The sequence below is a fragment of the Mauremys mutica genome, chromosome 2 (genome assembly GCF_020497125.1).
Source record: "Mauremys mutica isolate MM-2020 ecotype Southern chromosome 2, ASM2049712v1, whole genome shotgun sequence".
Lineage (NCBI taxonomy): Eukaryota > Metazoa > Chordata > Testudines > Geoemydidae > Mauremys > Mauremys mutica.
Window position 1 is genome coordinate 256,011,411 of NC_059073.1, and position 26,712 is coordinate 256,038,122.

Below are 26,712 nucleotides of genomic sequence, written 5' to 3' on the forward strand. Positions count from 1 at the left end.
ATGAGCATGATTCTCTCTTTCTCTAGATACTTTAGATGACACATCTCATAGTAATACATGTCTTTCTTGTGTATGTGAAACAGCAAATAGTAGGACTCCATTGCCTAGATCTCTTAAAATTTTGACAGAGAACTGAAAAATTGGTGAAAGATCAGTTAGATTTGAATAAGTTTCTAAGGCTATGGCAGTCGTCGTTGTCTTCTTCTTCAACACTTAGCCAAATGGTCAGCCATAGCAATCGTTCACCATTTGGTCCATTCTTCTGCAGCCGCAGGGGGCTTGATGGGCTGAAAGTCTAACACTGAAATAGGCTTGATGCATCCATGTACTAGCGGGTCTGCCTCTGGGCCGTCTCCACCCCTCAGTTGGTGGAATTTTATCTTGGATGTGGGATATGGCAGTAAAAAAATTTAAATGTTCTTAAAATACAATTTTAATGCTGATAGAGTCCTTACCAATTGTGATTATGTCACGGTTCTTCAGTCTGTTCTTGTTATCAGACAACACTAATGGTTAAACACTTGAAGAAACTCTCCACCTTAATTTTTTCTGTATGCAACTTCGTTGGGATAGGAAATGAAGAGAATTAAGAGTGCATCAATTTGATTATTTTGTGTACTTCTTGAGATACTAAATTTAATTTTAATAAGAAATTATTAGGAGCAGATTCCTAAATTATATAACTTAACTTCTGCCATTTCCAGGGTCATCCAAAAGTCTGTGAAAAGCTAAAAGCCCTCATGGTGGAATGGACAGATGAATTCAAGAACGACCCACAGCTTAGTCTAATATCTGCCATGATAAAAAATCTTAAGGAACAAGGAGTTACATTTCCAGCTGTTGGTTCACAGGTATAATAATATGCAAAAGCTTGTGAATTGAAGTGATGAGTGAATTCTTGGAATTTCATACAAATTCTGTTTATCTTCGAGGTCTGCAGTTTTGTAGGTTTACTTTTAAAAGTTATATAATGCATTTTAGAAACAAAATGCCAACTTATAGAAACGTTAAGAATTCCTCTGTTTTAGACAAAAATTGAATGCTCTTTAAAGAGTGCATGCTGTGATTTACATTGGATTTTAAAATAAATGGCCTCATGAAATTTGGTTGAAACAATGACAGAACAAAATAGTTTGTTTAATGCACTGCCATAAAGTCCATTGTAATTAACTTTCACTTTTTTGGTGTTTGGCTAGGCTGCAGAACAAGCAAAAGCAAGCCCAGCTCTAGTTGCCAAAGATCCTGGTACGGCAGCTAACAAAAAGGAAGAGGAAGATTTAGCAAAAGGTGAGTGTATTTATTTTCTGATCTATTTACTTTATGCTATAGTTGTTAATATCTACTAAATACATATTGCATAAGGGATGGTTTTGTTTTGCCTCCTTTCCTGTGTGTAATAGTATATTTATGGACTGATTATGTTTATGATTATGTAAACATAGTTATGATTATTTCCATTTTAAATATTTAAAAAACATGGAAAAGATTAAAAAAACACTTTGTTTTACTTATAGGTATTAAAAATCGTTTTCTCCTTTTAACTTATAGGTATTAAAAAAAAAATCATTCTCTGCTTTTTGAATTAGTGAAGTGAAAAAGTGAAGTGACATTGTAATAGCCTGATAGTTAAATGTGATCTCAAGGAGAGCTTCACTTTGAAAGACTTAGTGGAAATCCTTTACTTGGTTTTCTCCCTCATTGGGGGGTAGATGAGGCACCTTAGTTGTCTGGAGTATCAAAACTTGATAGGATCAGCAATGCACACAGTGCAAGTGGTGTGCAAAGCTGGCTTAAATTTTTTGCTTGCACTACCCCAATCATAGTGCTACTTTGTGCACTTCTCTCCACCATGCATTTAGAGTAGTCTAGAAGCTGCTCTAAGTTACACTGGATGGTAATTGCCATGATGGGCCCAAAAAACTAGTCCAGAATTGTGATAGTGTAGTGGGGTCCTGACCAGCACCTCCTTTTCAGTAGCCTTGCATCTTTCCTCTCTCCTTACTCAGGCAGCAAGGAGCTTGTGTTATTCATGAGCTCCTATGCCAGTTGTACACCTCAGCAGGATCATTCTTGTGCTGGGTTGATCCTACCTGGGCCAATTATCAGTTTTTTAAACCAAAACATGCTAGCAGTGACAAGACTCCCAAAGATCTGGCCCTCTATATTTTTAGCAAGAAGAACGACCTTTTGATTTAAGTCTGTAGCATGGGGATGGGCAAACATTTTGGCCCGAGGTCCACATCTGGGTATGGAAATTGCATGGTAGGCCACGAATGCTCACAAAATTGGGAGTTGGTGTCCAGGAGGGGGTGAGGGCTCTAGCCGTGAGTGTGGATTCTTGCGGTGGGGTCAGAAATGAGGAATTTGGGGTGCAGGAGGGGGCTCCAGGCTGGGGCGGGGATGTGAGCTCTGGGGTGGGGCTGGGTATGAGAAGTTGGGTGTGGAGGAGGGTGTTCCAGGCTGGGACGAAGGGGTTTGGAGGGTGGGAGGGGGATCAGGGCTGGTGCAGGGGATTGGGCCGCAGGAGTGGTGCAGGCTCCGGGTGGCGCTTACCTCAAGCAGCTCCTGAAAGCAGCGGCATGTTCCCCCTCTGGTTTCTACGCAGAGGCATTGCCAGTTGGCTCTTTGCGCTGCCCCATCTACAAGCCCCGCCCCTTCAGCTCCAATTGACCTCAGTTCCTAGCCAATGGGAGCTGTGGGGGCGTCACTTGGTGCAGGGGAAGCGTGCGGAGCCCCCTGGCTTCCCCTATGTGTAGGAGTCGGTGGGGAGACATACCGTTGCTTCCGGGAGCCACATGGAGCGAAACAAGCCCCGAACCCTGCTACCAGGTGGGAGCTCGAAGGCCGGATTAAAACGTCTGAAGGGCCGGATGCAAGGTAGCAGGGTCTAATTCTTGTGAAATCTCCATGAGATAAAATGTTATTTAAAAACCGAACCACTATATTTCATGATCGGGATGCTTCAGTCTACATTCTCTGGACACAGCCTGGTTAATCGCAGTTACAAAGTGCAGAGACAATGGCAAGTGTAAAATTACAATATTTTTCTGTTTTATTAGAATTGCATAACTGCTTGGCTAGAGAGGGGGTGGAGTGGTGGCAGATTGTGCCCTTGGGTGCAAAAGACTTTAAAAATGATTTCAGGCCTTTCACATTTTGAAGGACATAACTTTTCTTATGGTGGTGCCCTATTGCTAAAGGAAGATATTATTCCAAGCAGTTGGTGGGAAACCTGCAGTGTATGCAGCAGAAGTATTAAAACATATAGTGACTGAACAGCACATCTGTGAGTGGAGTGGGCTAGTCAGCTACTGAGGTGGCCCTTGGAAATATGCCCTTTCCTGCAGTGTAACTGCATATCGAGAGTTTCTGCTTCAGGAAAGGTTTGCAGCTATCAATAATCAGGATTGGGTCAGAGTCCATAAGAGAATTAACAGGATGCAGCATTAGTTCACACATAGCTTACCCTGATGTTGCTGCATGCAGACCTCTACAGCCTTCCTCTTCCCCATCCCCGGCACAGTTCTGGACAAAAAATATCATCCTACTTGTACTTGGGAGAAATAATTTTGTGACTCACAGACAGCATGGACTATCTCTAACTGAAATGGACTAGATTTGGAAATAGAAGACAGTTTCCGAAAAACACACACGCAGTTCACTGTTTCCAGGTGGCTCCATAGATGGTTCAGTGATTACAGAGTGGCAGATTTCAAGCTCTTACTACTGAAAGGAAAACATGGCTGACCCTGGCAAACATCTGTGACTTTACAGTTAAAAAACCATTTAAAGCAGGTTTTTTACTGTTTTCAATTCCCGATTTCCATCTTGAACTCCGTGTGGTGGTGGGTGGGGGAGTGGAGGGAGGGAAGGAGATTTCAAAGTGCTCTGAAACAATCTGCCATTAGTAGGTACATGCTGCCAGCCAGGGCTTTTCATAACTTGTGCATTGGTTCACAGAGCAGAAATCCCTTCCATTATTGTAGTAATAAACTTTTACTTGGAGTCAGAAACTTAACAGGCTCTGGGGAGGCTTTGGTCTCCCCCACCTTTTCTGCAGGCTCGCAGTGGGATGTTCCTTGGGGTGGGGGAGGATGAAAAAGCTGTTCGGAGTAGGGACCTAGAATTTGCTGTTAATTCTGTTCCACAGCCTTCTTTGTGATTGGTTTCATAAACAGAGTCACCTGCTGCTGGCTCCCATCAGTCCCCATGCTGGATTCAGGGACAAGCAGGGCACCATTCTGGCTGACCAGATCGTCATGCACCATGGTTGACTCCTTGCTGGATGCAGTGCCCAGCACTCGGTCAAACTCCTGATAAAACAGCCATGACATTGGTGAATTGCCCAAGATGTGGTTCTTGTCTCTCGTCTTCTGGTACTCACTCTTCAATCTCTTAATACGCTCCCTGCACTGATCACATGTCCGGAAAATCTGCAAAGCTAGCCAGCCTTTTAGCTCTTTGCTGGGACACATGGTCATTACTGGTACTTTTGCTGAAGTCCACAGTTTTGTGGCCTTGCACTAGAGTCTCACCAAAATCAGGCTGTGCTCCCGTGGTCGTGAAGCAGCACAATTTACAAAAGGCTTGTTCTGTTTGGTATCCATTGCAAACTCAGGAGTCTGTCCAATAGTGTGCTTGCAGCTCAGTGATCAGAAGAGAATAGGTTAATGTTGACTCATGAAGCTGGTGTTGTATGCTAAAAGAGAGGGTGTGGGGTGGCTTCTGTTTTCATTTGAGTTGATTGGAGATTGTTGAGATAGAGAGGACAGAGGAAGTTGGCCCTTGGAATTGTGGGATACTTCTGGAGGACTCCCAGGACACTAGTCAAGCAAGGCTGCATCTACGTTGCAACGCAATAGGGTTCAAACTCTGAGTGTCCCGTCTTGACTTGGGCTGGGACCCTGAGTCTGAGCCTTGGGTTAGCATAATTTCAGTGAAGATAGAAGGGGGGGTTAGGCTTGAACCTGAATTTAATCCTTGGCTTATGTTGCAGTGTAGACATATGCTATTTGACTAAGCAAGTTAGCAAAGGATATATAGATTCTTTGTATTCATTGTATGTATAAAGTTTTTGCACTAATAGTTAGTGGACATTTCTGACCTTTGACAGATGACAGCTTCAAGGATTTTTGTATTACCAAATGTAACTTGTAACCATAAATTGTTAAAACTGGATTTTTTAAAAATAGCAATATATATTTTTTTCTTTTTTAACACTTCAAGCAGCTTTTAGTAAGAATTTAAATTAAATTTACATGTATCCAAAGAAAAATATTCATTGAGTTGCAAATGTTTGGATCAAACCCACAGGTACATAAACCTATGGGAAAAACTCGCCCTGACTTCTTTGGACTGGGGCCTTTATGTTTAAGTATTGAGTACTGATCCTGTTCCCATTGAATGCTATAGTAAAGCTCTCATTGACTTCACCTTGAGCAAGATTTTGCCCACTAGCTTTAAGATGATGAAAGTTAGTGTTTTTGCTCAGTGTAGTTATTTCTAAACAAAGGGAAGAAATTGTGTATTGTGCGACAAATGCAGAGTTATACTACAAAACTAGCATAGACTAAAATTTACAAATTGTTACACCTGCCCCTTTTTGTATCTGTGAATTTTAAAGGAAATTATTTACTTTTTGTAGCCATTGAATTGTCTTTAAAAGAACAAAGGCCACAGCAAACAACACTTTCCAGTTTGTATCCGAGCGCGTCAAGCCTCTTAACGAATCACAAACATGAGGGCCGAAAGGTTTGCGCGATCTATGATTTTGAAGCTGCTGAAGATAATGAATTAACATTTAAAGCTGGAGAACTTATAACTGTACTTGATGACAGGTAACTTACATAAATGTTCACAAGAAATGCATGCTTGAAGTACATTTCTCAGACAAATGTTGAATATTAAAATAAATTCTAAATCTTCAAACTCTATAGTTACTATATTTTTCTACATTACAATCATGTATAATGTTGTGATCATATATTGCACTACTCCAATGCTGGTATGCTTTTATTCCTCTATTGGAGGTTTATTGTTTCTCAGGATTGGATTTTATTTTCCTTAATCAGTTTCTTGTACTCGGGTTGCTTTAATTATAATGTTTGTAGACCTGCTTCTGAGGAAGAAATAGGTCCAGGGATGTAGCTATTTCAAAGTTCTTGGATATCTTCCAGTTTGTTTAGCAAAAAGGTTTTTATTATACACAAATTTAAATTTTCCAAGAGCAATGTCAGTGCTAATGAATAGTAATTATTAGAATTGTTTGACTATTTCATATTTATACTATGGTAGCATCTAGAGGTTCCAAGCAGAGTCAGTGCTCCATTGTGCTATGTGCAGTATAAACATAACAAGTCCCTGTTCAAAACACCTTATTCTCTTGTTGTTAAAATTTAAATGTCCAAAATTAAGTAGTACTATCAATGAGCAGCATTTATCTTTAATTCTTATTTTAATTCATAGAGCAACAAGTAACTCCTCTTCTTCTCCAGGGAACATTTGCTTTCTAATCAGAGTGTCTGGTTTCCTTTTTTTTATCCAAACACAAACACATACACATACACTTATCCTCAAAACTCTTTGGGTTACTGTCCTTCTGCTTCCCTGCTGTTTATTTGGCATTTCTACTACTGATCTAACTAGTAGGTTTTTCACAGTTTTCAGTTGTACTACAATTTCTTGCTTTCTAGGTTCACAAATTGCACAATTTGCATAATTTGCAAATTATGATCACATTCCATTCTCCCTTAGACATCCTATCTGTTTTATATGGTCCGTTGTATACCATCACTGAAAAGTGCAGGAGCATACAGGATTCCTAGGGAGAAGGTAAATCTGTTTCTGTTAAATATTGAGCTGTGTTCTAAGATTTTTCTTTTATTCTTGACATAGTTAGGCCTTACTACCCTTAAAAGTTTTGTTGCTACACCTGCAAAGCCCTTTTAGTGTTGAGTAGCAAAAAAGTGCGTTTGCAGGTAGAGCTTATTTTGCTCACCAATCCAGAATAAGATATACCAGCAAAAGTACTTTTTTGCTGATATAACTGCCTGTATAGTCGGGCTTTTGCTGGCCTAGATATGTTGTGTGTGTTTAGGATTGTTTGGGGGTGTTTTTGGTTAATTTATTTATTTATTTTATGAACAACACTAATTCACATAGCTATGCTGCTAAATCTTTTAAGTATAGACTCGGCCTAAATTGAATGGGACGATGAGATTTTAAAATCTTGCTAGTATATAGGGCACTAATTTTCTAAAAATGCCATGTATATATCACTGAAATGGTGATTAAAAAAAAAACCAAACCCATATACTTCACTCTCTAGACATTTGTTAGTAACAATAAATGAGACACTAATCACTGGCTATCTAATTTGTATTTTAAAAAATTGTCTCATCTACATTCTGTAAGCACATGTACAGCTTTTAAACTGGTAACTAAACAAAAACATTTTACAGATTGGTTTAGTGCCAACAAAGAACTCTGCCTCAAACTATCAAGTTTTTCTAACCAGTTATTAATCACAGGAAATCCCCTGTGCCTCTGGTATTATATAAGTAGTAAAACTTAACTAACAGCTCAATATTAAATAAAAACAGACATAACTTTCTTTCTCCAGTGACTGTGCTGAAATCTCTCAGCAATGCAGGAAGTCTGTTGTGAGGATGCAATATGGAGAGTAAAAAAAACCTAAACAGGAGGTTGGTATTCCCTCTGACACCTTTTCCACTCGGCTTATCCAGAACACCTTGTGCAGTTCAGGGAGAACACTCCATCCAGTTCTCTGGGATCCAAAACCCTCAGTTTGACTTTGGATTTCATCATTCAGGTTCCTTTATTTGTCATACAGCAAAGCTATGTTGAGTTGATCAGACTCAAGCCTAGGGCTGGGTATAGGGCATACCATACATCCAAAGTTACACAGGCAATTTCTTCCTATACATACATTTATACATTACATTGTATTTGCTATACATTAAATCACACGGTTTTGGATTGGCTTTGTTACTTTGCAGGAACCAACCCCTGTACAGCATGCTCTGTCCATGTGCTGTTCACATGGAACCTGATCTTTACATTCCAGGTTTATCTTGTCTAACATCAGGGTGTTGCTGCTTATGCTAGCTATCACAGACATCCTGATTCCAGCATACTGTTTGTCAAGCCCCTGTTTACAACTTAATCTTCCATTCACCTTCCCTATTATGCCCGCTAAGAAATGAGGCAAGTTACTTATGTCAAGCCAGGCCTATCCAGTAATACCAACTGAAAATTCCCTGTATTTATTTTACAATTTGGCTATTTATATGAAGGCTGGAAAGTTCTGTTTTCTTTAAAATGTTGTTGATCAACAATATAAATGTAGCCTTTCGAGAAAGAAGAAATAGTGGAATACACAAAGATTTAGCTAATTACCTAATATGAATATACAATGTGGACCCAAAACTACCTTTTTGGCTTCTGCAGTACTCAGCAAAATACCTGGCTTCCTGCCCATCTATTTAGGGTTTGATCCTTCAAGGTGCCAATTGCCTTCCACTCCCATTGGTATTGTCTAGCACTTTGCAGGATCCAGGCCCTTAATGCAGAAGCTTAAAATTAGTAAAGAAACATAAATGTTAGAATAGTCATACCAGGTTAGATCAGTGGCCCTTTCAGTCTAATATCCTGTCTCTGGCATTGTCCATTACCAGCTGATTCAGAGGAAGGTGCAAGAAAGCCTGCATCAAACAGTTAAGGAATAACCTGCCCATCTGAAAAAGTTTCTTACTAATCCATGTCAGTTGGGGGTTGACTTCCATCTTTTAGAGGGAGAGAAACCTTCATGTTCTTAAACTCTTCTAACCCTTTAATCCTTACTATAATTATGGATGTATCTATGTAAATATTCAGTCCTTTTTGGATTCTTGCTAAGTTCTTATCTTAAAGTTTCTAACAGGATATTGTGAAAAAAGAGAGGCATGCGAAGTCAATAAAAAGCTTTTGGAAATATCAGGCTGCTCATACTCAATATTTGGACACATACATTAGAACCCCATGTTTAAATTAACTTATTTGCATGCTGAATGTTTTTATTTAAATGTCTCACATTTTTACTTGAATTATGCTGTAATGTAGAGCATTTTATAAAAAAACTATTTTTTAATCTTCAGTGATCCAAACTGGTGGAAAGGTGAAACTCACCAAGGAATAGGATTATTTCCCTCTAATTTTGTAACAGCTGACCTTACTGCTGAACCAGAAATGAGTGAGTAACACTATGTTCATGCTGAAGAATATTTATACAACACAATGCACCCAATATTTGTTTTGGTATTTTTAGTCTGCGCATACAGTGGTATAAGCACCATTAAAAATGAGAAATAAACCATTCTGAATCTATTCCAAGCAAAATAATAATAATCTCAATAAAGTTCAACATAGAGCCTCCAGTCCTAATGTTCTTGTCTACATCTAGGTCAATGTAGATATGACTATTCATAATCTGTCACTTCACTAAGGGACTTGTAAGTTCTTGTCCACCGAGGACCCTGCCACCAGAGCGTTCTGCTCTGAGACACAAGTAGGCAATTCTAGCTGTTAGCGTGGAATGCCCAGCTGTTAAAGAGGGACTACTAAGCTATAAGATGTAGATACTAGCACCGGGGACCCTACAGATAGAAGAAGATAGGACTCAGGGGACCCTACAGATAAAAGAAGATAGGACTCAGGATCCTACAGCCAATAATGTGGGCAACCCTTCCTTCCCAGATACTCTGCAGAGACAGGTACAGCTATACCTGGGCTTGGGGTTTATTCTTGTAAAAGGGATCTCCCATTCAAAGGACTTTGTCTGCCCGGTCTGCTTATGAGCATGTGTGTCACGCTTTGGACTTCAGAGTCACTCTAGAATCCACAAAAATAGAGAGCATGAAAACACCAACGGACTACGTGAAGAAGAAGGGTTCTCCCAGAAAGTCTATTTCCCTTCGGACATTTTCATTAAAGTATACCCACATTATTCTACTTTGTAGTTCATTTATAAGGTTAGAGATACAGCAATGCTTTAAGCGGAACCAAGGATCCTCTGCTGCATCCTTACAAACAGTAGTGGTATCTACCTGTCTTAGAGAACTATTCTGTAAATGATCCTTGATCCTACGAAAAAAATAAAAATTACAATTAAATCTTACCAGGGCAGTGACTGGGATGAAACTAGAAAAGGCTGGAGCTCCAGCAGAAGAAATCTGCGAATTGGCCATTGCTTCCACCTTTCATAGTTTCAAACACTTCACCTCCAAGAATCCTAAGGTGCGACTTTCAATTGAAAACAATTCAATGCTGTGGCTGAAGTTACAGTAAAAACAAATCAGCTGTAATACTCTTATTTGTGAAGGTGCTTTTTTCATTTTTTTTGCCCTATTTGGTCTGCTCTGACACCTTCACAAAAGTATAGGATTGGTGGACATGTACTGAATGAAAGGAACAGTTTGCTGTGTTAGTTTCTTTTAACAGAAATAACATCCTTCAGTCTGACCCTCTTTGAGCACTTAAGTAAAAAGAATAATGTTTAATAAGGCTTTCAGGGTGACAAATCAGATTTAAATTTATAATTTAATTTTTCATTAGACTTATCGGTGGGTTTGTTAGGTTGGGTACTTTCGTTACCTTTGACAAATTTATGTTGAGATGGAGTGGATGCAACCAAGTAATGTTTTTGGTTTTTTTTAAGTATGCATGTGCATGCACATGTTCATGCTCACACACACACATCAGCAACCTTAATAGGTGGTGCTACCATCTTATTTTATGTATCTATAGATCAATCTATATATAAAATTATAAAATATGGCTTACTTCTAAGTAGTTATTGATAAAGCAAGAATTTTCCTCTGCACTTTCACATCAGGGTATCTGTTTACTTACATTCACTTGGAGGACATTCCAGCTCTTAAAAAAGGCCTTGGGTAAAATTTTCAGAAGCACCTAAGTCCTATCTTCAAAAGTGATCGACCCTTGTCTGTAAATGCTTAGTAATAAGATTACAAATATAAATATGTGCCGGGAGGTTCAGTTTTGTTTTTCAGAAAACAAATCTTTCAATTGCTTAAACTTTGTTTCTTTTTTCAGTTTCAAGTTTACAATGTGTTTCGACTGCCAAATAATTTAAATGGCAGACAAAATGTTTTCAGCGTAACATTTTATTTTTGCAGTTGGGATTTACTTTTTTTTTTTTTAAAAAGTCCATGTGTTTTACAGTGAAAACGGAGAAGAAAACAGTACAGTTCAGTGATGAAGTTCAAGTAGAGACAATAGAACCTGAGCCTGAACCAGTTTATATTGATGAAGTACGTACAGTAAAAATATTGATTTCAGCATTTAATACATCTAAACCAATGGTGTCCAAGCTCCTCAGTCCAAGGGCCAAAAACATTCCGAAATATCAAGGGGACCACGATCTAGAAGGGGAGAGGCACTTCAGACATGCCATTTTTATTTAATATTATTATTATTATTTTTTACACTTCTGCAGGCCTTTTCCCCCCACTCACTTCTCTCATATGTTCTTATTAAATTGAATTAGGAGCAGCTTCCAACTTGGGTTCCTAGCACCAAACTGTAGGTTGAGACTGCAGATTCACTTTCAAATTGGGATTCCTTTTCTCAATTCTACTTTTATTTTCCCATCTCTCAGAAACACCATATCTTGGCCCCATTCTCCAGCATGTCCCCTGTGTAAACACTGCCTTCTGCCTCAGTCTCTGAAGGAACTTTTTCTTTCATTTACCCAGGAATTTTAGCCTTGCCTCATCATAAACAGCCTCAAGGATTCAGGCCATCTTTCCTTCAGCACCTCCTCATTGTTCCCAAGAACACACACTGGCCCCATATCTTTCCTTCCTTCTCTCTGTTCTTCAGGAATACCCTTGCTCTCCAAAATCCCTCCCATCCTTCTGCCCCTTCCCCAAATTTAAGTTACTGAGGCCCTACAACTCTCCTAATATCAATTGCACTTCTCCCTAATTCTATTGCATTTGTGCTGTGCTGTTGTTGAGCTGCTTGCTTGTTCCCTTTCCATTGTGCTCTTGGGAAGACTGTGTGGTTCCAGCCTTCTGCTTTCTCACTATATGCTGCTTTCCTCTTAGAACATGCCTTATGCGCAAAAGGGGTGTGTGTTTAAATTGAGTTAGCTTAACACAGTTAACATGGCTTCCGGCATGTTAAACTACATCTTAGTGTGGCTTTTCAACTGTACCGATTGAACATGATTGAAAAGCATACCTTTTTGCCCATCAAGATGAAACTGTAAAGGCCAGGCAGCTCAGCACCTGCTTTGCTCTTAGCTTTCTCCTTCCCTTCCTTTATTTAGGTGCTTATGGACCACTAGTTATACTTTCAAAATATGGCGTATAGCTCCAACTGTATATGTATTCAATATTTATGCATTTCTTTTAGTGTACTTACTATGTGCACTTTGTAGATACTTACGTATCCCACTAGGTGGTAGCATTGCTTATGTAATTGAAGTAGAATGAAAAGTAGAAGCTGCTTATAAAATAAAATTCTGAGGAATGACTTTTATATATGATGGACATTCTACATTTCACATTATTAAACCATTTTTGTCATATTCGTTGCTTATCCTTTTCAATTCTCTATGACTTTCTTTAAAGTTACATTTACTTTGTGTGCAGTTGAAACTTTCAGATGGATAACCATCTCCTGGGAAATAAGAAACTCAATGGAAACTTCTTAAAATAACACTTTTTCAGGAGAGTAAATGGAGCATTCTTGCTCCTTTTGTGCTGTTAGGGTTTTTGGTTTTTTTGGAGGGGATGTGTTTGGCCCTTTGGTAATTACCATTATTAGCAATGAAAATCTTACATAAAGGCTCATACTGTTGTTCATATCTGCTGAAACTAAGTGTGTTGTTAATGCCGGTAGAGTCCCTATCTTAGAGGATCAGAAAGAACATTGTGTGTGTGTGGCGAGGGGACGGGACATAAAGGAATATTGCATTACAGTAATCTTATAGAATCCAATGTAAAACCCAGCTATTTTTTCCCATACTAAATCTCTTATTTTCATTATAGGATAAAATGGACCAACTGTTACAGATGTTACAAAGTGCAGATCCAACTGATGATCAGCCAGACCTCCCAGAGCTGCTTCATCTTGAAGGTAAGGTAACTTTGTTCTTTTTTTTGAATGATTGTCCACATGAATTTCACTGTGGTGCATTAAGGGCCAGAAGCCTGAAAAGGCCAGGCCACCTGAGGTTCCCTGCTACTGATTGCCAGGACCGCTCCCCTATATTCTCAGATTGCATTTCTGTTGGTACCTGCACTCCTGGGTGCCCCAACACCCAAAGCAAACATTGCACTAAGTGACTTAACTGTGGGACCGGTCACCTCTTCTTTGCAGGATTCAGGGTGGTGATATCCATTCAACCAGCTTCTGAGATATCGGTACATCAAGTTAAGGAGGTATCACCAGTACTACCATCTCCTCTCCAAATGCAGGGCACTCCCAATAGAATGGCTTTTGTGATACACTTCCTCCTTTTCTTTCTCATCTCCCACCCATCCACTTTCCCCTTCTTGGGTAGTACAATTGGAGTCAGAAAGGGATTCTAGAGAAGATTTCATGAGGTAGCAGGAAGAGGCCTGAGACCCATAGGCTTACAGCCCTGTTGGTAGCCCCCGCTCCTCCATCCCTCAGTGTTCCCAACTAGTGCAGCCTTAGGTCCTAGCAGGAGGAAAATGAGGAAGAGCATCAAATACCAAGGAGAAGAACACCTACTCCCCTATGTGACTTTCCTCCCCAGGTAAGGCAATAAACTCCTACATCTGCCTCAGTGGATGACTTCACAGTGTTCCAGGACCTCATTAGGCACATAACAGAGACCCAGGATTTTTTCTAGATAGATAGATATGTAGGTCAGGCAAAACCACAAACTTTTGTACATCTTACACCCTTCCACACACAGCAGGGTCCCCATGCCAAAAAACTTGTGCCATGCAACAGCATCCATCCCAGCCACAAAGCAAGCTGACGGGGCTATCAGGTCCCTCCTAAGGGATCAGAATATTTGTACTCCCATCCAGTTCTGAGTTCTCTTGTAGTGGTTGCTGTACAAGGAAGGTAAAAACAGGGACCTTCCAAATCCGTGTTGAGGGAGAAGAACCTAAACAAATTAGACTTATGTGGGCATAAGGTATTTTTTGTAAGCCAGCTTCCAGATGCATATGTCTAATTGTCAGGCCCTTCTTTCTGAGTATTGCTTCTTAAACTGGGATACTTCGTCTCAGTTAGTACACTATCTTCCAAAGAAATATCAAAAGAAGATGAAAACAATCAGACAAAGGGACAGTTGATTGCCTGCATTTCCTTACAATCTTATGAATCTGACATCACAGCATGTAATATGGCCATGGGAGTCGGGGGACGCTTCCTGATTCCAGTACTCAGGTATCCCCAGGGAGGTCCAAACAGCGATTAAGGATCTTCCCTTTGAAGGCAATGAACTTTTTATTCTAGGTCTGATGTGGCCCTCCAAGAGTGGCTTTTTTTTGTTTGGGCCTTTATGTTCCAGCCCTATGAAAGGAACAAGCACATCAATAATCTTCCTTCACACAGTCTTCTTTTTCTACCTGATACTATCGTCAGTCCCCAGAGGACCTTGTTGCTGCCAAGGAGAAGACACAGAGACTCAACCAGACATAACCCTCTGCCTCATCCTCTTCTGCCCCATAATCTGTGGCTTCCACCAGACAGCAAGTTTGATGCCAATGTCAAGAGCCTGACAGAACCATTCAAGGATCTTTTTCTTTCTACTCCTCTTGGTAGCTGCCTCTTATTTCAAGAAGCCTGCACTGGGATCATCTCAAACCAGTGGGCCCTGGAGATTGTAAAGGAGTATTCTGTCCAGTTCCAGTCCCTTTCTACCTTTTTCTCATTACTTTCCTGACTCTTTTCAGGACCTCTTCTCAAAAGATAGTATTAAAGCTAGCAGTAGATTCCCTTCTACAACCGGGAGCAGTGGAGGAGGTGCCCTTAAAATTTCTCATCCCAGAGAAGAAAGGGAGGTGACATTCCTTCACAGACCTTTAATGTCTCAGATTCATCCACTGTTTTAAGTTCAGGATGTTGACTAGCCTCCATAATTCCATTGTAAGGTTCTCAAGACTGTTCTTGGCTCTTGACCCGCAAGATGCTTATCTCCACATTCGTTCATCCAGCCTGCAGAAAATACCTCAGATTACACATAAGAACATCTTCCCTACAGTGGGTCCTGCCCAAAGATCTTTCCGCTGCACCAAGATTATACACCAAGTGTTTGGCCATTGTGGCAGCTCATTGAAGGAGACCAGAGATCCAGGTCTAATAATACTTCAACAACTGGCTGATGTCATGAGGAAGATCACACCAACAGGTGACCAACTTGATTCAAAAACCTTAAAGCTCTTCTCTCTTCCCTCAATACCCTACATACTTACTCCGACTAGAAGCATAGAGTTCATAGGAGCAGTGTTAGATTCTAGGTCAGGAAGAGTTTACCTTCCACAGGAAAGATTCCAAACTATAGTGAACCTCATAAACTAACTTGAAGCTCATCCAAGAACATCAGTGGAATCAGGCCTCAAACTGCTGAGACTCATGGCCTCATGCACTTACATGATGCAATTCACCTACATTGCATGCAAGGGTGGTTGAAATTGATATATATATACCAAGCAGGTGACACATGGATCTGATCACAGTTCCACAAGAAGTCATCTCTTTGTTCTTCTGGTGGCAAAAAAATTTCTCTACACCTCTACCTACCAAAAGTGGTGATGAGGTTCATGTAGATCACCTTCATATTCAGGGTCTCTTCAATATACTTGACTCCACATAAATGCCCTAGAGTTCAGAGCCATCTGCCTGGGCAAAGCTTTCCTCTCTCTTTTCCTGGGATCCACAATCCAGTTACTGACAGACAACACCACAACTATGCTTTCTGTCATCAGAAAAGGTGGAGTGAGATCATCCCCATTCTGTCAGGAAGTCAAGTAACTCTGGAGTTCGTGCATTCCAAATCAAATTACACCAATGGCTCTACACCTTCCTAGCCTTTCCAACACCTTTCAAAATCAACTCAGTACACAGTTTTCAGACAACCACGAGGGGTCTCAGAAAGGCTCAGTCCTGTAGAAAATTTTCACAAGTGGGGATACAAAGAAATAGGTTTGTTTTCCCCCACACCAGTAAAACAAGTAAGGCACGACCCAGCACTGATGATTGATAGTCCCAGCATGGACTAAGCGGTTTTGGCACTTGGATCTGGTGACTCTTTCAGCCCAGCCACCTTGTCTGCTCTGCCAGACATAGTCTCACAGAACAATGGCTGTATCCAGATGCAAAATCTGACTCCCTTAGCCTGGATGTTGGCTAGATGACATTCATTGAAGGAAGCTGTTCAGCTGAAATTCAGAACATTGTGCTCCAAAGCAGGAAAGCATCAATCCAACCAATTTATAAAGCTAAATAGAAGAGATTTCCTATTTGTACATCTCAGCACCAGCTGTCTCCCTTGACAGCACCCATTTCAGTAATATTGGAATGCTTATTGGCCCTGAAACTATACAGGTCCATCTAGCAGAAATGTCTGCACATCACCCTTCCATCCAAGGGTTATACTGTGTTTTTCCCTCCCTTCACTGGTAAGGTTCTTTAAGGACCCCATTCATGTTTTTTCTCCCTGTTTGGGAGATCCCTCACTCTAGGGACTTCAATATAGTTGATGGATGTGTCGTCCCCCCCCACACACACACTTGGAACTCTTAGTAATATGTGCCTGTTTCAGTTCTCTATGAAGACAGGCTTTTAGTGGCCATTACATCAGGTTAGAGGGTAGGCGAAATTCAGGCCCTCGTGGTAGGTACGTCTTACAATATTTCATAAGAACAAGGTTTCTCTCCATCCTCATCCCAAGTTCCTGCCCAAGAATATTTCAGAATTCTATGTGAACCCACATACTTGTCTCCCAGTTTTCTTCTCCAAGCCTCATTCAGTGTTAGGGGAAACTACACTTCAGGCACTTGGTATAGTAAGGTCGCTGTCTTTTTACAGTGACAAGAAAAAAATATTCAGGAATGCACCTAGACTGTTTATGGCCTTTGTAGAGAGGTTTATGAGTCAAACCAGTGGTGAGCAACCTGCGAGAAGTGGCAGCCAGCACGTCCCTGCGGCTCGTGACGCTTCCCGCAGCTCCCATTGGCAGTTAATGGAGAACCGCGGCCACTGGAAGCTGCAGGCAGCCGTGCCTATGGATGGTCAATGTAAACAAACTGTCTTGCGGCCCGTGAGCAGATTACCCTGATAGGCCGCAGGTTGCCCACCGCTGAGTCAGACAGTATCCTCTGAGATTATTAGCCAGGTTAGATCCATCTAGCCAAGCAGCCTCTGCTGCCTTTTTGAAGAATGACCCTGTTTCTGAAATCTTTAGCCCAGCAACATGGAGCATAGTCCACACTTTTACAAGACATTGTTCTTTAATAGAGGTTTCCAGATCAGATGCCCACTTTAGTTGGGCTGTCCTGCAGTCACGGTTGAAGCAGGACTCCTATTACCTACCTCCAAGCAAACAGATACCTGGTTGTTAGTCACCAAGAATGGACAATCACTTGAAGAAAGAACGATTACTTTCCTGACAGTGACTGTGGTTCTTCGAGACATGTTGTCCACTTAAATTCCATGACTCACCCGCCTTCCCCACTACTTATGGATTTGTACTCCTCTGGGATTCTGTATGGGTGGAGAAACTCAGGGACTGGGCCTGCTCTGCTTTATGCCCTCGGTTGTGGGGGAGGAATAGGGCTTGAGCCATACAGGATGCAGGCCTGGCCCCAGTGGATGCTGCTAGCCAAGATCCCAATCTTGTGCATATAGGGCTCATTTGCACCATGAGTGGAATCCATGTGTACAACACACCTTGAAGAAGCACAGTTACTGTAGGTAACCATTCTTTTTTAAACTTGCAAAAATAACTTGGTATATTTATAGAAAGTCAGAGGCTAGAGGCTAACGACTATTTTTTTCTGTCACTGCTCTGCTGGGTTACCTTGGGCAAGTGACTTCACCTCTGTTCTCAATTTTCTTCATCTGTAAAATGGTGATGATAATTACCTCCTGTGTAAAGTGCTTTTGAGATCTAGTGAAAAATAAGAGCTAGGTGGTATTATATACACACACACACATAATATTTTTGCAACAGTCTATTAATATCTATTGACCATCATCAGAATTGCCTTCTTTATACAAATTCCAGGGTTGCAGTACTATGAAGAAACAGTGAGAACTGCAAAACCTTCTTGAGTTATTACATTTTTGAGGAAGTGGAAGGGGGAAAGGGGGATTTATGCTGGGTTTTGTTGCTTCCCAGTTTCCAAAATCTAACTTGGAGAAGCTAGGCCTCAACCTTTAATAAAAAAGGTACATAACCAACTTTTACTCTAGCTTTTATGAATCACAAGTTAAATTGTATTTATGATCTTAGAAATTTATTTTGACGTCTAAATATTTCAAGTAGCTATTTTTTTTTAAAAAAGCACTTGCAACAATGTTTACTTTCTAATTTTCAGTACAAACAACTGAAATCTTCATGATTCTGATTATATATATTTAATTCTCTCCTAGCAATATGCCACCAAATGGGACCTCTCATTGATGAAAAGCTGGAAGATATTGATAGGTAAGAAAGTACATATATATGCTGATACTGATTATTAAGGCTCAGACTCTTTTGAAATAATAGCAAAAGTACCAATCGTTTACATTATGGCTTGCTATAAGTATTTTCAGTATAATATGTGCCAGAGAAAATACATATAGTTAATAAAGTCCTGCTCCATGAATATGGCCCCTTGGCAGTATGGTAATATAAATAATAGCAGTGTCCCTCATGGGAAGATGACTGAGGGGATTTTCTCTCAAAGGAGTGCTAGTACTTTTAGTGTGAATGATTTCTTTTGCTAACTTTAGAATGCTGAAATATTGTATCTCCTGCCTATACTCAGGAGTAGCTAATTAAAATTTCTTGCTTGTCTACTTGATGAAGAATTAATATTTCTGACTACTAGTTGGAGTTATAACACTTGATCAGTGTGTCTAGGCATCATTTCCCATGCAGTAAGAGTAGTTTTGCTATGGTACCTCATCATGTACAGATCCACCGTATTACCCAGTTCAGTATAAATAGCTAAAATGTACAGTAAGCCATATGATATAATAGATGATATATGAAGGTATTTCTATAAAAGGGAACTTCAATTTACATTAAAATATTATTAATTATTCCAGGAAACATTCAGAACTTTCAGAGCTCAATGTTAAGGTCATGGAGGCTCTTTCATTATATACCAAATTGATGAACGAAGATCCAATGTATTCCATGTATGCAAAACTACCAAACCAACATTATTATATGCAGTCTTCTGGTGTTTCTGGCTCTCAGGTACATATTTGATTTTAAGGACCTGGAATATCTGAGTGGTTTGAGCATTGGCCTGCTAAACCGAGGGTTGTGAGTTCAATCCTTGAAGGGGCCATTTGGGGATTGGTCCTGCTTTGAGCAGGGGGTTGGACTAGATGATCTCTTGAGGTCCCTTCCAACCCTAATGATCTATCTAATATATTGAATATTTATTGAGCTAATTATGGCTAAGTTGCCTTGTAAGTTATCAGTGATGTACTACAACTAATCATTGTACAAAGTTAACCACTGAGAAAAAATTGTCTTACAGCAGTAAAATGACTATACAGTAACTTTTTAAAGCAGCAGATCACAGAAACTTGGAAGCCCTATTGTCTGAGTGTATATTCTATGCAAGCAAGTGACCCTTATCTATTTTCTTTGTTACCCTCTATGGACAGAATCTACAGCCTCTCCCTTATTTCCCTAGTTACCTTTAGACCAGTTAATCTTTTTTCCTGAGGTAAGGATGTTTTGTTGTCTCCAGAACTAAACTACTACGTTCCCAGCATTAGCAGTCAAATACAAATTATAGTTGTATTTAAACAGAACACTGTTTATGTAAGAGACAACACAAAAATAAAGAAAACCTTTAAACTTGTTCATGTTCAGTTGCAGGCTTTGAAAAGATTTTCTAGGACAGATTCTGACTTAATTTAGCTCTGTTTTGTTTATTTCAATTTATAAAATTTACCAAAAAAGTGCTTATCCTGTGCCCCTGGTACCAGTGTGAAAATAAAATGAACAAAAGGAAAGCCAGCAGTTCCTTCACACCAAGCCAAGAAATAACCAGCCACAGTAAAGTTTAAGTTAAACCATATGTTCTTTCCATCACAAATAACCTCTTCTGTTGTCTTCCTTGCCCAAAACCCTGTGTAGGAGTTGCTCTTAAATTCCAGAATTACATGGGTAGCACTACACTTAAGGTACATCTGCATGCTTCTTGGCAGTAGCATGTAGAGGCCGTAGCCCCCCAGCATGGCGATAAATAGCAGTGTAGATGGTGAGGTACAGCTTAGGTGAGTAGAGTAAAGACACACCTGAAGGGCATCTGTATGTGTGCAAATACATACCCCATGTGCTCTTGACATGCCCCAGCTGTGCTTCCTTCTCTACACCACTAAAAATAGCGGTTTATAGTGTTCTGCTACTGGAGTAGGAAAAGTCTCTGGCAGCAAGGGAAGTCTCAGGTGAGGGGAGCCAGTGGGGAAGCAGAGGGGAATTCTCTGCCAGCACCCTAATGCTGGAGCCCTTCCTCGCCTCAAGGGAAAGATTCTGGCAGCGCGAAAAGACTCTGGCAGCTCCCAACTGCTGAAGCCTTTCCTCATTGCAGTGAAAGGTTCTGATAGCAGGGAGCTAGTGAAGCTTTTCCCCGCTGTCTCCCCCACCACCAGAGCTTTTCACCCACACATGAAACTACACACTGCAGTGTGGGCACAGTCTGCTTTTTGCTGTGGCCTGTAGCTATGTGTACACTACTTGCCACCTTATATGTAAACAGCAGTTCATCACTCAGTTTTTTGGTTCTCAAATGTAGAAGGCTCTATTCATTCTCCTAACTCAACAGTCTTGTAGCTCTTTTAGTTCATACTTCCATTCAGTTCATACACTATGGAGATTTCTAAAGTCCTTATAAACATGTTAGCCATGCGTCCGACAAAGTGGGTATTCACCCACGAAAGCTTATGCTCCAAAACGTCTGTTAGTCTATAACGTGCCACAGGACTCTTGCTTTTTACAGATCCAGACTAACGCAGCTATCTGTCTGATACACATTAGCCATTGTAATTCTTCTAATACACAATTATTTTCCAGTTTATGAAAATATCAGAGGTGTCAAGTATTTCAAGCTGTGCAATGTCTTAATTGCCTTTTATGTATTTGGTCACTTCTAAAGACTTTCCTAAACATCAGAGAGAAGGGTTGGTTCATTTTTTTAATGAAGTCTAAAAATATGAGCCAGCTAACGAACTTCTGTATTTCCCACCACTGTGGTTCTGGGAAAACATTACCGGCAGAATTGGTTCTTTTACTTTCATAATGAAACCCATCCATTTATCTGTGGAGTCTTCCGACAACTGCCTTTTCTTTGCATAGTGACATCAGAACAAATCATTAGAAATCCTGAGTCTCTGCACCTACACGTAATCAAGTTCAGCAGACACCCATAGCAAATGATTTAGCTGCCTTATAAACAGGCATATATCTAACCTCAGAAGAAATACAAGGCTTTTGGGATGGAGAGGAGTCACTATAAAGGCCTAAAGAAGCTAGGAAAACACCTTCATTCCCGGAATGAGGAGTTCTTACACTCTTTCATTGTGTGGTCTGTGCCAATAGAGTGAGTGCCTCAGATTCATAGATCTTAAGACCATTATAGTCAACTACCGTATTTTCCGGCGTATAAGGCGACAGGGCGTATAAGACGACCCCCTAATTTTACAGTTAAAATATAGGTTTTGGCCTATACTCGCCCTATAAGACGACCCCCCCATCCGCGGCAGGGAGCCCAGAGCCTTTTAAATCCCAGCCGCGGCGGGGAGTCAGAGGGCTCTGGGCTGCCTGCTGCGGCGGGGAGCCCAGAGCCTTTTAAATCCCAGCCGCGGCCGGGAATCAGAGGGCTCTGGGCTGCCTGCTGCGGCGGGGAGCCCAGAGCCTTTTAAATCCCAGCCGCGGCCGGGAATCAGAGGGCTCTGGGCTGCCCGCTGCGGCAGGGAGCCCAGAGCCTTTTAAATCCCAGCCGCGGCGGGGAGTCAGAGGGCTCTGGGCTGCCCGCTGCGGCGGGGAGCCCAGAGCCTTTTAAATCCCAGCCGCGGCGGGGAATCAGAGGGCTCTAGGCTGCCCGCTGCGGCGGGGAGCCCAGAGCCTTTTAAATCCCAGCCGCGGCCGGGAATCAGAGGGCTCTGGGCTGCCCGCTGCGGCGGGGAGCCCAGAGCCTTTTAAATCCCAGCCGCGGCCGGGAATCAGAGGGCTCTGGGCTGCCCGCTGCGGCGGGGAGCCCAGAGCCTTTTAAATCCCAGCCGCGGCGGGGAGTCAGAGGGCTCTGGGCTGCCCGCTGCAGCGGGGAGCCCAGAGCCTTTTAAATCCCAGCCACCCGCTGTTTATACCCGGCGTATAAGACGACCCCCGATTTTTGGGGGTTGTTTTCTAATATAGAAAGTCGTCTTATACGCCGGAATATACGGTACCCTGATCTTGTACATAACTAGGTGAAACTCTATAGTCTGTGTTATCCCTGCAGTAGGCCCAATAATTTGTTTGAACTAAAACATGTTTTTTTAGAAACTCATCTAGTCTTGATATAAGGACATCAAGAGATGGAGGACCTAATATTTGGTAAACTGGTCTGTTGGCTAATTATACTAAGTAAAGCTATGCCTTATTTCCAAATTTGGCTAGAATTTTGTCTAGCAGACCACCTCCCCTCCCATTCACATAACATCCCAATGACAGCCTCAGCAATTACTTACATGAAAATGTTAGCTAAAAATGAGAAAATATTACCTTTGAATTTTCGGTTAGCAGCTGCATACAAAGGAAAGCCAGCACCATATTGCTAGACCACAGTTGCCCTACACTGACAGTTCTCTGATAAACAGTTGAAATTTTTAACTTTTATTCAGAAGGAAAAAACTACAGTAATATTTTGAATTACCACCATTAAAAATATATTTTTTAAATCTAATGACTGACTCCTATTGGTATATAGTGTCTCAAATAAATTCCTAGAGTACTGGATTCTTTTTCCTTTTGAGAAAGAGCAGATTTATGGTACAATTATAATACTCTCCACTGTTTGTTAGAGCATTATGGCACAGTGCAAATTAGTCAAGTTGCTTTTAAATACACAGCTTTTGTGGGCAAAGTCTTGAGAGACTTTTCTTTAGATTCTGAACTTAACAATTAACTAAGTAGCAATAATATGTTCCTGTATTTTATCTATGACCATCTTTTGTTTATTTTTTTAAGGTTTACCCAGGGCAGCCTCAAAGTAGTACATATTTGGTGGCAGGAAGTGCGCAAATGGGCCATATTCAAGGCTATAATCTTCCCCAAGAGCAACTTCCTTCTCTCAACCAAGGCACAGTTCCTCAATCGTCAAGCTCAGGACTGCCTAGTCAGCCAGCTCAGACATCTTATGCTAAGTAATTCTAATATTTACCTATTCTAAATAAACTTAAATTTCATTCTATAAATTGGGGGGGAGGGATAGCTCAGTGGTTTGAGCATTGGCCTGCTAAACCCAGGGTTGTGAGTTCAATCCATTTAGGGATCTGGGGCAAAAATTGGTCCTGCTAGTGAAGGCAGGGGGCTGGACTCAATGACCTTTCAAGGTCCCTTCCAGTTCTAGGAGATTGGTATATCTCCAATTGTTACCTTTATTCTAAATAACTAGGACTGACTTTTAAGGGGAAATTTGGTTTTGGACAACCTTTATTTTAGTCATAATTGACTGAACTCCACAGTGCAGTCACTTCCAGTGTGTATTTACTGATGTTTAGATAACAAAAGTATTTTTAGCAATTGTATGAACTTTGTACACAAAACAATGTTACTGATTGTGAAACACTTGTTGTGTCTTGTGCTCTTTACACAAGAACAACGTGAAGAAACCATGGGCATGGCTGGGTTCCAAATAACCATGTTCACTGAATATATACAACATGCAAGGCAGCTTCATGCAAATATACTGCTGCTCTGACTGGTTTCTAGTATGGTCTAAAACACAAAGTATGATGAGTGCCATTAGGATGATTGCCCTTCCTTTGCTTCAGACACCTCGCCATGTTGGCAGGTACTGATCATATTGGAAAAGGGTTAAGTAGATTTTGCAGACTCAGCGAGGCTTGTACATTTACCCAGATACAAGGGGATTGGAAGTGGGTCTCTGTAGAGGAAGTATCTAGGGAACAGCCTATACAGGGTCAAAAGTTTGAGCTGGACTTAAATTCATCCTTTTCTTGAGGTTAATTTTTGGTTTTCTACAGTAACGTTGTTTTAAAGTAGGTTGGGAAAGATGTCTGCCATGAATTATTTTTAAAGTATTCATTTTTCCTTACTTAAATTACTTATTATTAGAAGATGTGATGTGAAAAATATACGTGTTGGTAAAGCTTGTGCATTCTTTGCATAATGTGTATTCCCAGTTACAATATGTAACTTTTTGTTAACAGAATAGAAATAAGACTTGAGTCATGTGTTTATATACAATAGAAAATAAAAGCATAGATTTATAATCCAGAATTAAATTTATTAATATGAAGCTTGGGAGGGAGCGGGAACATTGTCAAGATTTTCTTTGAAATGGAGCCCAGGAGAGGTGCTTTTCATGCACATGTAATACATCTAAAAAAACTTGCATGAATTTTGCTGTCCTATTGACTTGTTTCCTACCTTCTTTCTTATACAATGTTTCATTTCCCTTTCTCTCAGTGCAATGGTCAGCTCTGTTCCTGGAAGCACATATTCCAATCAGGCTTCAATGTACAGTCCACCTCCTGCTGCTGTTGATGTTGCTGCTTACCAGAATGCTGGAACTAATGTGTCCCAGGTGCCAAACTATAACTTAGCATCTTCGTCTCTGCCTCCACCAGCAGGCAGTCAACAACCGCCGCCACCACAACCGCATACTTACTCCCAGAAGGCACTACTATAGGACCCAGGACTTCTGATTCCTAATCGTCTCTAACTCTGCTAAATGCAGTTGACAATGTTATAAGCTTCTTCCTTTAATCTCTTAAACATTGTTTATCCTCAGTTTAATAGGAATCTACCCTGGTGAACAGGTTCAATGATTCAATTTGCACTGACTTTTTAGGATTTTTTTTAATTTTGCAGCGGAACAAAAATATTTAGGACACTTAATTCCTTTTAAAAGGCCTAAAATTGGTACAATATTATTTATGTCTGGTAAAATTGGCTAATCTGTGAAAACTCAACTTGCAAACTTTTGTGGCATAAATGTTGTGTACATAATAGTGTGTGTTTGCAATAGTGGCCATTTGAAATAGCTATGGTGATCATGTGAATATATTTAACACACTGTTAAAATAGTTTACATTACTATTTTATTTTAATCATGAACAGATGACCATGTTTCATAGTTGTACTTAGTTTTGTGAAGGATGTGATATCCTTTTGCAATGCAGGAAAATGCTTAAATCTGCATATCATGGTTAATATTTACATGCTAAGGTCTATGTTAATTTCCAAACTTAACTACATGTAGGTTTCATTCATTGTGAATTGAATTTAAGTATATCATGACTTCCTGTAGTCTGCAGTACTATTAGCTGGCATTATCTACCAAAGTAAACTAGTTAACATTTTAAATGGTCTGGCGAGGTCACAGCAAATGATGATTCTGTTTTAGAATAATAATTATTTAAAACACCTATTTACAGGCTGCTAAACATATAATGGGACCATAAAACTGATCAGAATCTTACAACTTATTGTTTAAAGCATATAATGATGTACTTTTCCATACTAGCGTTGTATAACTAGGGTTCTGAACTGTATTGTGTGTATTGGTGAAGATTACACCAAAGACAGAGAAACTGAGTTTGGATGGGAATGAATGGAATTTTTAAACTGGAACGAAAACATGAATACACTACATTATTCATGACTCTTGTAATTATTTAGATCACACATAAAGAATTGTGGACAGATATAGTCACTTGGCTGAGCAAACCTTTACATTTTTATTTTAACTCTTGTGGCCCTGCTTAGCAAAATTGTTCTGTGTAGTGTTATTACACAAAACACTTCAGCCTTAATCCAACATCTCTTCTTAATTTCCTAATTTTTAGTTGTCTGATGCCTTGTTGTTTGTTTAATTCCTTCTCTAGTATGAATAGTTTCTCATTTCACTTTCTCAAAACTCTCTTCATAATTTGGTTAAAATTTTAGATCATTTTACATTCTGTTCTGCAGTGATGTAAACTTACACAGGTTGTCCTGTCTCTCACTCTTTGGGGCATGAAACTCTCTGTATGCCACTCATAAACTCAGTGAAAGGGTAACAGTAACTGAATAAATCATTTTAGAGGGGTCTAATCAATTCATCTTCTACAAAAGAATGTTTGTTTTGATTTGTATTCTATTTCTGTTGATGCATCCTGTTTGCCTTTTTTTTTAATGCGGCCCATTTTGAGTACTTAGCTTTATAGATCTCTCAATATAAAACCCACATTCTGGTTTTGGTTAGC

The 26,712-nt window shown here is 40.3% G+C and overlaps 1 protein-coding gene across 1 annotated transcript in view; it reads left to right on the forward strand.

Annotated features, from left to right (window-relative positions):
• Nucleotides 1–26,122, forward strand: part of STAM (signal transducing adaptor molecule) — a 78,907-nt gene extending 52,785 nt beyond the window's left edge. Inside the window, exons 5-14 of the mRNA XM_045007776.1 lie at nt 705–851; nt 1,197–1,287; nt 5,645–5,837; nt 9,156–9,250; nt 11,242–11,330; nt 13,077–13,164; nt 18,664–18,718; nt 19,327–19,480; nt 23,468–23,643; nt 24,932–26,122. Of these exons, the coding sequence (XP_044863711.1) occupies nt 705–851; nt 1,197–1,287; nt 5,645–5,837; nt 9,156–9,250; nt 11,242–11,330; nt 13,077–13,164; nt 18,664–18,718; nt 19,327–19,480; nt 23,468–23,643; nt 24,932–25,154 (1,311 nt within the window). The 3' untranslated portion in view covers nt 25,155–26,122. The remainder of the gene's footprint in view (nt 1–704; nt 852–1,196; nt 1,288–5,644; nt 5,838–9,155; nt 9,251–11,241; nt 11,331–13,076; nt 13,165–18,663; nt 18,719–19,326; nt 19,481–23,467; nt 23,644–24,931) is intronic.
• The last annotated feature ends 590 nt before the right edge of the window (nt 26,123–26,712 follow it).